Source organism: Cynoglossus semilaevis, chromosome 20, assembly GCF_000523025.1.
Source record: "Cynoglossus semilaevis isolate Cse_v1.0 chromosome 20, Cse_v1.0, whole genome shotgun sequence".
Lineage (NCBI taxonomy): Eukaryota > Metazoa > Chordata > Actinopteri > Pleuronectiformes > Cynoglossidae > Cynoglossus > Cynoglossus semilaevis.
The window spans coordinates 4,495,953-4,507,121 of record NC_024326.1 but is presented as its reverse complement, the minus strand read 5'-3'; the positions used below and the strand labels follow the sequence as shown (position 1 = coordinate 4,507,121).

At 42.6% G+C, this 11,169-nt stretch overlaps 2 protein-coding genes across 9 annotated transcripts; one reads left to right on the top strand and one right to left on the bottom strand.

Moving 5' to 3' along the window:
- The first annotated feature begins 30 nt into the window (after positions 1-30).
- znf644a (zinc finger protein 644a) lies at positions 31-6,756 on the top strand. Of its 3 annotated transcripts, none has more exons than XM_025052628.1 (7): positions 51-152; positions 235-327; positions 1,837-4,450; positions 4,578-5,138; positions 5,235-5,360; positions 5,494-5,599; positions 5,801-6,756. In XM_025052628.1, the coding sequence occupies exons 2-7, from the start codon at positions 268-270 to the stop codon at positions 5,991-5,993; spliced, it is 3,660 nt and encodes a 1,219-aa protein (XP_024908396.1). In that variant the 5' UTR covers positions 51-152; positions 235-267; the 3' UTR covers positions 5,994-6,756. The 3 variants fall into 3 exon arrangements, with proteins under 3 accessions (XP_008332279.1, XP_024908396.1, XP_024908395.1); XM_025052627.1 differs by having other exon boundaries at positions 57-152; positions 230-327; XM_008334057.3 differs by lacking the exon at positions 235-327 and having other exon boundaries at positions 31-152.
- On the bottom strand, positions 6,410-10,970 carry LOC103396101 (A-kinase anchor protein 8-like). 6 transcript variants are annotated; one of them, XM_025052640.1, is made up of 12 exons: positions 10,727-10,962; positions 10,485-10,609; positions 9,967-10,066; positions 9,453-9,870; positions 9,275-9,341; positions 9,102-9,168; positions 8,412-8,678; positions 7,941-8,088; positions 7,787-7,847; positions 7,587-7,717; positions 7,403-7,492; positions 6,410-7,150 (listed from the first exon to the last, which is right to left on the bottom strand). In XM_025052640.1, the coding sequence occupies exons 1-12, from the start codon at positions 10,807-10,809 to the stop codon at positions 7,130-7,132; spliced, it is 1,578 nt and encodes a 525-aa protein (XP_024908408.1). In that variant the 5' UTR covers positions 10,810-10,962; the 3' UTR covers positions 6,410-7,129. The 6 variants fall into 6 exon arrangements, 5 of the variants coding, with proteins under 5 accessions (XP_024908408.1, XP_008332283.1, XP_024908409.1 ...); XM_008334061.3 differs by lacking the exon at positions 8,412-8,678 and having other exon boundaries at positions 10,727-10,960; XM_025052641.1 differs by lacking the exon at positions 6,410-7,150 and having other exon boundaries at positions 7,403-7,521; positions 10,727-10,970.
- Between the last annotated feature and the right edge of the window lie 199 nt (positions 10,971-11,169).

The window sequence follows — 11,169 nt, the reverse complement described above, 5'->3', positions numbered from 1 at the left end:
TTGACTTTTTGGTTTACCCTTATGTAAAAATAATCTGCCCCACATAGACCACCACGGAAAATGGCGACCGTGAAATAGATGGAAGACGAAAGTAAGAAATTATTCAATGCTGGCTATACATCGTTCCCTGCCTGCATCCATACTGCTCAGAGGTAAGGTGGGACTGACTTACGTCATAGAAATTGCACCCGATAAGAAAGTGTGGTTTAACGATTTAAATTTGCTTTAGTTTAGCCCGAGGAATAGATTTGGTATGGAACAGCCTCAATGGAATGGTGTGCAGCAGCTCTTGCAAGCAGCATCCAACAAACCAGCGTGATAAAAACGGTAAAGAAGTGCAACGTCTAGCATGCAGGTCGGACACAAATAATTCGATTTGCTCGTGTATGTATCATTGGAAACAACCGCCGACTTAAGTCGGATGGCATAAAACTGAACAACTGTGCTCAAAGTTTTTAGCTGTGTTCAAAATTCACAGCCGCTCATCAAAAGCCATTTACGAGGTCCATCCTTACGTACATTTTCGGTGCAGCTGTGTAGATGATACGAACACCATTTTCACAGCGATCTCCCCATTTGACACTTTTACTGCCCTTCAAATTCCTCGCTTCTCAATCCACCGACCTTGTGGCTTTTCGTTGACTGTAGTAAATAATAACAACAGGAAATGGAATGCATTTTAGCCATCTTTGTTTCATGGTCCTTTTGACTAAGACAGCAAATAGATTATTGGCACACCGAAGACCACCAGCTGTTGGTTGACAAGTGTAGTAAAGCAGTTACAAAAGCACATATAACACAAAAACATTCAGCAGTAGAGTTAGAGCCCTTGAATTTACTTGCCAAAATGGCTAAATTGTGTCAAAATATACAAAAAATGTTGTTAATTTGATTATAACATGCAAACACATTTTCCTGACAAGAATTGTATGTAGCCAAGTTTCCACAGTTCAGATGACGGAGTAGATGTGTACTGCCAGTAGCTATTTGGGAAGTGTTTGCCATGAAAATCTCCAGTGTCATAATGTGTATTGTATTTATCGAAAACTTTTGTTTTAGAGTCGGCAGGAAGTTGCAATAGAACTGTCTAGTTTGGAATCTCTAGGTACTTCACAATGCAATTAGGATTATTAGGCCAATGATACAGTATGTTATGAACTTACCATTACGACAAAGATTACGAAAAGGTTACGCTATTGCATGCACCAAATGTCTAAATAATGGGAAATTAATACAAAAACATTTAGTGGTGATAATGCATAGAAGTGTAATAACACTGCAATGTGCTTAGGCCCTGCAAAAATAAATAGAAATACTGCAAATCCTTAGCAATCAACGTTGCAGCTGACTTTGCGATGTTATACAACATTTGAGTCGTGCAGAAGCTCTTCCATGGTGTGCGTTATTGTTTGCCGTTCAGAAGCATCTGCTTCCAACGCCGTGCGAAATGGAGAAATTTGGGAGCTGTATGGATTTCCATTGTGTTGGGTTTGTTCCTTACTTCCTGTCAGCTGACTAATCAAGCAGGAAAGTCCAGAATGTGTAGCACCATCTATCACAGAGGGGTCGTATGTGCATAGTCCATATAGAGTAACAAGTTAAGATAACTAGAACGAGACTAACCTGTGTTAGTAAACAGAAAAGGCAGGCTTGCTTACCTTCTACTGACGTGGCCTTAGTAATAGTAATACATGTATGGAGTACGAATATACATGTTGGGTAAGAAGGCCACATAGCTGTTACTAAAACACAAAACTATTAGGAAATAGAAACCTAAGGGATTGCACAGTTGTTACACCTGTTTCATTGTCCTGTAACTTCTTTTTTTTTTTTCAGGCCATGGCAACAGAAAAGTCATGTCTTCCAGGTGCTGATGAAGATGGGAAGGATGCAGATCCTGAGATCAATGCCATTTCGCTTCTACAAGAGCCGTTAAAAATGGCTCAAGGTTCCTCTTTTACTCACCCTTTCAGCCGGGCTTCTCCGAAACAAAATAGCGTCCTCGATGTTCTGTCCAACACTGACATGTTCTCCCCGGTCGGTTTGGAAAATGGACCTTTGCATCAGGCAACACAAGCCAACGAACTCAACAGCATTTCCACAGAGAAAGAGGAAGAGAAAAGCATCACCCCGCTGAAAAATGTACAGGAAATTGAAAGTGCAGAAATGTGGGATTTTGACGAAGACTCGCCCGACAATTTATTAACTAACCTTAGTAGTGCAAGTCACCTTCCTTGGGGCCACCAACAAGAGTTGTTAGAGTATCTGATGGAGAACAACAGGGATTGCCCGCAGATGGAGTCTGGAGAAGAAGACGTTTCTGCTACTGACAGCCAAAGAAGAAGGAAAAGGAAGATGGACATGGTTGTCATGACAGATCCTTCAGAAAAATTATCGATGGAGCTGTCTGAGGGTGAAGACTCCAGAAGGCCAAGAAGCTTCTCTAACTTTCCACCAACGGAGAAAATTCCGAAGTTCCCCAACGGTACAGTAAATGCTATCAAAGACATGTTTTACAATTCCCCGACAAGAAATTCCAACTTAAACCACGATAGCCATGGGCTGTCCCCACAGAGGAGGAATATCATCCTGAATTCACATACAGAGGAAAAGCCGGCGTTTTACTCTTGTGCAAAATGTGACCTGAGTTTTAAGAAAGAGCATTATCTCCTTAGCCACATGAAATCCCATGCCGACCCGATGCCTTTCACATGCCGCGAATGTGGGCAGTCGTTCAGGCAAAGTCGATTGCTTATCGAACATATGTCCGTCCACAAAGAGAAGAAGAGGGTCACTAAAGAGCTCAAAGATGCAAACAACAAGAAGGAGGACAAAACCAGAAAACTCCTTTGCCCTCAGTGCTCATTTGCGACAAACTGCCCCAACGCTTTTGTGCAGCACGCAAAAACACACGACAAGAACCAAGAGAAGAGGACACGATATGGTGACAGAAGTAAAGTCGACAAAACCAGGAAACTCTTTTGCCCTCAGTGCTCATTTGTAACATACTACCCGAACACGTTTGTACAGCACGCTAAAACACACGAGAAAGAGAAGAAAAACCTCATTAAATGTAGCAAGTGCACCTTCGTGACTCTGATTGAGACTGATCTTATCAGACATGATATCAAGCAACACAGTTCTCTTCAGGTCCAGGCCCAGAAAGAAGGTCCCGATGCGTTCTCCTGTAACATTTGCTCCTACAAAGCATTTAGCGAAGACGTCTTCAGGAATCATCTTCTGCGTCGCCACCAACAAAGCTTCGAAAAAGATAATAGCAAAGCTCCTCCTCCTGAGAATAAAAAAGTACCACACAACACTGAAACGTTCTCCTGTAACCTGTGTTTGTACAGAACCTTTAGCGAAAAGGTTTTCATAAATCACATCCTGCAGCGCCATCAGAAAACCTATGGGGAATACCTGGCTGCACAGATTGGTCAGGAAAATGCCCAAACATCTGAGGCAGGATATGTCCCCAATTGTAGGAGTCCTCCAGAAGACGCAGAGTTCACCTCCAAGATCTCCGTTAAAAATCGCATCACCAATAGAGCACATTCCTCTAGTGAGTCGAGTGACCTTTCAGAACTCCTCAAAAGTGGCAGGATTGAAAGAGATTTGAAGTCCAAAGTGACAGAATCCAAGCTCGACAAATCCATAAATATTCTTCTGTCCCGACGAAAACACTGTAAAGACGCTGCACACCAAAACCGGGAAAGAAGTAGCTGCAGGGCAACTGGTAGGGATTCAAAAAACGACCGTGATGAAGAGTCCGACTTCTCCCCAAATGGCCACACGTTGGCTTTTAGCGTAGCTGACACAGATAGCGAGTCCAGGTTGAACACAGAGCCGTCAACCATGAAGAAATCATTGTCCAAGCGAAAGATGTCAACCCCGTACCACAACAGGTGTGATGGGGATCCATTGTTGAGGTCAAAGAAAATACTTGAAGACGACCAGATGTCAGATGAAGGCACCTTCCAGTTTACAGACACACATACCAATGAAAACTCTTTTGACAACGGCCTCAAGAAAGAAAAGCAGAACATCATGTGTACCTATAGCAGAAGAATGTCAATGCGGGGCGCTCTACAGGCGTCCAAAAGACTGTATGAGAAAATTAAAACGGAGGGCCAAGAACCGCTGGATCCCGAAATCAAAGAAGAACCCGTAGAAAGTGAAATCTATCAAGAAACATTTGACACCCACCAAATACCGCTGGAGGATTCCTTTGACGAATCATCAGACCTGGAAACGGATCGCAAGAGCTGTCCGTACTGCCCAGCCGTCTTCGAGTCAGGCGTTGGACTGTCCAATCACATCCGAGGGCACCTTCACAGGGTTGGACTGAGCTACAAAGCACGTCATGTAGTTTCTCCTGAGCAGGTGGCCTATGAGGACCGGAAGCCGCGTGGAAGAAGAAAGACGTCCACGTTGGGGAGATTGAAAAAAGGTAATATTTGAAACCTGATTATTTTTAAGTTCGATTCAAACTTAATAGATGTGATTTTCTGTGGAACAATAACACATTTTGAATGTCACGTTTAATTAACATGTTTTTTTTGTCTTTCTTCGTCCAGCTATACGGGTAAAGACAGATTCTGAAACTGTGAACAGCATACACTCCTGTCCGTTATGCGGGGACACGTTTGACAACAGAACTGGACAGTCCAACCACATACGGGGCCACCTCAAGAAGCTGGGCAGAAGCCTCACGTCAAAGAAAAAAACTCCGTTAATGTTACTCCGGGAACTGATGCGTGACAAGAAGGAACTGGAGCGGGCGTTACAAATTCTTGGAAGGAGACGGGACCATTTCCCGTACAGCACTTCACCAAAGTTTCCCATTGCAGGTCGATTCACTCCATCACCCATGGATGCGAAAGACTGCATGGATGCTAAACCCCTGACGTTTCCTTTTGAGGAAACAGAATCTGAAGAAATGCAGGAGGACTCAAAGTTGGATGTTAAAAATTCACTTTCAGGTGCGACTGCCTTGATCGGGATTCTAAAGAAGAGGAAATGTCAGGAGGAAACCAGAGTTAAGGCGTTGCACTTGTCAAAAAACTCATTCACTGTTTCTTCGAACGGCGAACACTGTTCAGGATCCAGACTTTCTGCTTTGCCGAATTCTTTAAATGGTGAGTAACGTGATCCCTTCTCCCCCCATCGTTCATAAGTGAAATCTGCATTTTCTTCTCTGTGTTGAACACAGTATTGTTGTTGTTCCGTTTCAGAGAAAGGCGAGTTTAACAGGAAAGTGTGTGTCCACTGCAACGCCACTTTTCACAGCGGTGTCAGTTTGTCCAATCACTTGCGGGCATATGAAAAGAGGAAAAAGAACGCCTTAATGGAAGGAACTAGTAAGTACACTAACTGAAAAAGAACATTTGATTTTAGGCTCTGTTTAGTTTTGATTCAAATCATTTTATAAAGATTGTAATTACTTCTCCAATAATGACAATATTTCATGACTTTTCTTCCTCCCCCTTTTAGCTTTTGACTGTTGTAAAGCTAGAAGGCAGCGATCAAGACCTGGCTCAAAGAAGAAGACACTGCCGTTAACGCAGACGCCAGAGGAAATGTACCGTCTCACCTGCAGGTCGGTCTTTCTTGTTGATGATTATTTTTCGCCTTAATACTTTCAATTAGACAACGGTTATTGCATATCCAGTGAAGAGCGCTCCAGCTGTTGTCTGACGGCTCGTGAAAAACGCATTTTCATCTATTTATATTCCCTCAGTTTGGGAAAACAATGTTCTAGACTGATTAGACGTTCCTCATTGTTTCTTTTTCGTGACAGGTTTTGCGACCTGGTCTTTCAGGGCCCTTTGTCAGTCCAGGAGGATTGGATTAAACATTTGCAGAGACACATCATGAACACGAGTGTCCCACACACTGGGCTGAGCATGATAGAGGTCCCCCCGCTCCACAAGGACCTTCAAGCCCTCAAACATGAGGAGGCCTCTCTGACAGCCACCCACGCTGCCTCCTGAGGCCAACACTGATCTGTCCAGATTTCAACAGACTTGATGTGTAGTGTACATTGGATGTCCTTTCACCTTTTTTAACCTCTACTGCAGACCACAGGTACAATACAACTGGACAACCGAGGTGTTGAACACCGTTAGGCATTTGGATAGATTAGAAAAAAAATATTTTGGATAATGTTACTTTTTTCCGTTTTTACACAATCAATCTTTGGAAAACAATTCCAAGAGGATGAACGGTTTCCATGTTTTATGCAGAAGTGTAGTGTGGAATTCATTTTTGAAATGAAAACAACCCTTACCTCAGATTTCTCATGGTTCCAGTCCATTTGTTTTTTGTTTTTTTTCTTGACAGTATGGGAGCGCCACTCCTCCTGTGTCACTCTTTACATTTGTACATTTTGTTTTTCCTTTTTTTTTTAATCTAGTGCAAGTTTAAACTAGAGCCTATGGTGTGTTGTCAGGCCAAGGTGTAACTGAGGTGTTTGTTAACTCAGAGTTCAGCATTTCAAAACCTGCCAGTAAGGATGTTAACCGACTGCAAGAATAGAAATGCATAGAATTTTTTTTTTTTTTTTTTAGTAGCAGTAACAGCATTGTTTCTAAAACCTAACGTGGACAGACATTCAGTTCAAACATTGTCTTTCACACGGCACACCTATATTTAATGATTGAATATACCATTTTAAAATAATTTAATTTTAAATGTTCTATATCACACGAAACAGTACCTAAAAAAGTGTTTTGAATAAAAGAAAATGCAAAGGTTCAAGTTGACTTTTTTTTTATATATATTTTTTTACAGATAAACATAACTCTGTATATGAAAAAAGTCAAATACTTCCATCTTCAGTCACCTGGACGTTTTGCTGTCGACCCACGTGGACCTAAACTGCAACAGTTTGTTTCCAGGTGCAAGTGTTCCCTTCCCCGTGCAGGGTGATGAATAAGGTGAACAAAAGACATACCAGTAAAATGTCCAAAACATTAGTAAGGATTTGTCTTCTCATCTTGCCGAGACTCGACGGTGTGAAATAACTTCAGGAAGTTAGCATTTAGCTAGCCGTGAGTCAAACCGAATCCTTTGCTCATCGTCTTCAGTTCGACTTCAGCAGCAGCGTGACGACGTCAAGGAACTCTGGCTATTCAAACGCCCTTTCTCCCTGAAAATGAGAAGACTCCGGTAAGTGATCTGATGACGTTAGTGGAGCTGACGTTTGACTTATGGACACGAGGTTGAAAAGAATTCTGATACATGAATATTTTACTTAAAAAATATTAGTTATTAGTACTCAGTGTATTTGACGCCTCTCAGTTAGATTACATTTAGTTACAATTCTATATATATTTAAATCAGGTATGGATTCATACCGTCCTGGAGTAAAAAGGATTATATTATTAGAAGAGACTGATACCTTCCTGAAGAGCTCAAACTGAAGAGCCAGCTCTTTCATTATGGTTCCTGCTCTGTCGAGGCAAATGCGTCTCTGCTGCACTCGGAACAGCTTTCAATAGAGACATTCATCAGTCACCACTTTGAGGACCAAAATGAAAATTCAGAAAAGACAGCTTTAAAAAAAAAAAAAAAGCATCTTTTACCTGCGTGTTGGAGAGGTGTTCTCGAGAAGTGATGTGTTCCTGCACAGCGAACGCAGAGGAGGAGACAAACACTCGACACGCGGAGCAGTGGAACACCTCCACCCTGGTCATGTGATCGTTTTCCTCCAGAGCTGAGGGTTCAACAGTTGTGTCAATCAGACTGTAGACAATGCCATTCTAAACATTCTATAATTTCTTACCTTGGAAAGCGCTCTCCTCTATGGCTCGACTGCTCTGACGGCTTTTATACGTCATGACTTCCTGTTGTACAGCACACAGTCATTTGTGTTTAACTTATTCACTACTCCGAGCTACACCAGGATTCACTGAGCCAGGTGTGGTGTTCTTCAGTACCTGCAGGAAAGCTATGACCAGATCGTCGTAGTGGTTGTTCTCTTGTATGTATTCCAACGTCCCCCAGTGGACTCTACTCTCCAGGTGATCTTCTAAATCCTGCGCTGTGGCCAGCTCCACGTCACAGAGGTCACAGGTCACAGGGTTCCTGAGGGAGGTAGAGTCATTTATCAGTTTTTCCACCAACTGCAACATCTGAACTGTTTCTGTTCTTGAAGGAACACAATTATGAGAGGTGTAGAAAATGATCTAATGCATTTACATCAAGAGAAACTGATCCAAGAGGCTTCTTCAGTTCTGACTGACTGACTGCTGGGGAATTCTGGTATTTAACCTCGGAGTGGCTGAATACCTGAAACCAGGGGCTTTGGAAAGAAACAAGGAAGCCAACCACGCCCAATTCTGAAGGAAGGAATGTTGTAATCACGAGGGTTAAAGTGTGGGGAGGGGGTTATCACCTAAGGAGCAGACCTGGCTGTGTGGCCCTTGGAGGCTGTCTGTGTCCTTAGCTGAAAAAGAGTTGAGTTTTCTGGGGGAAGGCAGATAGTCTGAATCAACATCCTGATATGATATGTACATGTCCATCCACAAGAGGGCTCTTTGTGATGTAAGTGTACAGCTGAGTCCTGGCCCAAAGAGCAAGAAAGAAATCCAACCAGCCCAGTTGCCCTTGATGTATCTGCTTCAGACGAGATGCCCTGGATGACTGAGGACTCGCACAGATACGCAGGAAGTGATCTGAGTGACGATAACGTGAAACGATTTCATACATGCTACATGTATCCTGCAAAGTTTTAGCAACAATCAGTCATCTTCAATCGCTCCCCCAAGAAAAGCAAATACTGTATAATTCACAGACACGCGTGCACTAATCGGCGAGCAACTCACACGCTGGACAGTCAGGATCCACATAAACCTGAACCCTCAGGCTCAAATGTCAGGGTTTTTTAAAAACCAGGAGCACATTTTCTACCTTGTACAGAAGCTTGTTGTTGCTCACTTTACATAGATCAATAGAAATGTGAGACAACCAGCAACAAACGCCCGCAGTGGAGGAGAACGGAAAAGGAATTCTCCAGGATTCTCATTCATCCTTACCTTCCTAAACAGCATTTTAATATCAGCTGCAGTGGAGCTAGAGTGAGCATGTCTGCTGCTTACTTGTCCAGTATGACAGTTTTGCTCCTATTTCTCTTATTATCTGTAGCAGATGGGACTGGATCCAGACCTGCAGACCACAGTACACATACATACACCCTTTATCAGTGTCTTGGACACACACACGTGAGTCGGCCTGCAATGTGTAATTCACAAACGAAACACAGACAAATCACCTTTTTCCACCAGTCTTGAATGATGGTTGTAGTCGAGTACTTTGGGGGCGGATATTTTGGTAGTAGCCTAGAGAGGAGAACAAAAGACAACTCGCTGTCACTACGTCCGTGCAGTGAATCACCAGTCATTGTTTGAGCACCAATAATGTCAAATGCATCACACTCCGATCAGTAATACCTCTCTGCTGTGCTCCAGGTCTCTTCTCCTGTCCTCCATGTTGTTTGGTTCGCCGTGAGATAAGAAAACAACCCTGTCATGGCCGTGAACGTTGCGGTCTACTTCTCCACTTAAGGGGACGTACAAGGGCTGGTCAAGACACGTGTGTGTGTGTGAGCTGCAGGACTGTTGTTCTGGCAAACTCCGACCCAGACTCAACCCTTGACCATCCTCTGGTCTGGGATTAGTTCTAAGGTCACCACTGCCGACGGGCGCGCTCGCTGTTCCACAGGAGGGTATGTCCCATCGACTTCTTCGTGCAGATGATTGTTGGGGATTCAGCTTCTGAACGGATAGAGGGGAGTCGTGATTGTTCTTCTGTCGGATCTCAGTTTCGGGGTCAGATGAAACCAGATCATACGGGTCGTAGAGCTCCACTCTGAGAGAAATCACAGGAAGGTAGAGTCATCACTGAATGACAGCGCCTCACTGAAATACTTCTGCTAGTATTTGAAACAAAATAACGGTTTACTACTTTTCTGAACTGCTCGCGCTCTGGTCTTCATCATCATCATCCTCATCCTGATGTCCCACGGGTTTAAACGACGACTTCCACTTATCGACAGACTCTTTTGCTGTGCAGTAAAAAAGGGATAAAAGCTGAACAGATTATAAAATTATATTCAGAGATGAGCGGTCAAACTGTGAACAAAAGAAGGAAAAAACCCTGGTGATAATTAAGTCCTATTTAACAAACACATTCAACCCATTTCTAAACGTGACACCAAGATATTTCTTTTCAAATACTGTTAAAATTGTGTTTAAAAATGACTTAATAAAATGTATACAATCATACATCATAGCAGGTCTCACTACTGTCTTATAAATCTTTCAGTTTTCCTGCTATAAAAAAGCACTATATACTTATAAAAGCCACACATAATAATTTTATGGTTTATTATAGAGGCATGTCCATGTAGTGTATCTTATGTTAATAATAAAGTGTATTATTAATGAAAAAAAATATTTAAAATGCACTTAGTGTTTTCTTACCTGTGCGTTTTCGGACCAGCGGTCTCTGTATGTCTTTTGTAGCCGAGTCAGGTGTTCTTGTTCGGGGGGTCTCTGCTGCTTTCCCAGGAAGTCGTTTCATAGCCTCCCTGAACTCCTGTGGTATTCTGAACAGCATACAGTCCATGTTAACAACACAGTCAACCAGCACTGCCGTTACATCCACGTTATATACATAATAGCAGTTCAAACACAGATAAAAAAAATGCTAAGCATTAGTTTACCTCCCTGGTGTTTGCTCGTACGCAGGAGCAGCTGGCCGCCGTAACGACGAAGGGTAAAAACGATAATTATTTTGCCGGCTCATTGTTAGGTGGCGATATTAGAGCTGTTGTGCTAGTATGTGTTAAAGTGGAGCAAAGCTAGCTGCCCTAAAAGGAGCTGGACACACTCCGGCAGAGGGCAGCATTTCCTAACAATACGGCACCATAATAAGTTCATAAATATAATACATATATTATGCTTAATTTTAAAAAAAAATTAATTGAATATGAAGGAAAAACTCTGTTTCTTAGCCCTTCAGAATTGAATATGAGGGAAAAACTATGTTTCTTAGCCCTTCAGCTAAAAAAACTTAAATAATAGCTGTACAAATACACACCCTTGAATGTTTAGCAGGTGTTTTGCAGCGGAACAAATAGAACGACACAACAAACTGCAGCGGGTA

Excerpts from the sequence above, each read along its gene's own strand:
- znf644a (XM_025052628.1), top strand. The coding sequence starts at position 268 with ATGGAATGGTGTGCAGCAGCTCTTGCAAGCAGCATCCAACAAACCAGC. Across the intron at positions 4,451-4,577 it reads GTTGGGGAGATTGAAAAAAG|CTATACGGGTAAAGACAGAT; the intron begins GTAATATTTGAA and ends TTCTTCGTCCAG. Across the intron at positions 5,600-5,800 it reads ATGTACCGTCTCACCTGCAG|GTTTTGCGACCTGGTCTTTC; the intron begins GTCGGTCTTTCT and ends TTTTCGTGACAG.
- LOC103396101 (XM_025052640.1), bottom strand. The coding sequence starts at position 10,809 with ATGAGCCGGCAAAATAATTATCGTTTTTACCCTTCGTCGTTACGGCGG. Across the intron at positions 9,871-9,966 it reads AGCGCGAGCAGTTCAGAAAA|AGTGGAGCTCTACGACCCGT; the intron begins GTAGTAAACCGT and ends GATTTCTCTCAG. Across the intron at positions 7,718-7,786 it reads AGAGGAGAGCGCTTTCCAAG|CTCTGGAGGAAAACGATCAC; the intron begins GTAAGAAATTAT and ends TTGAACCCTCAG.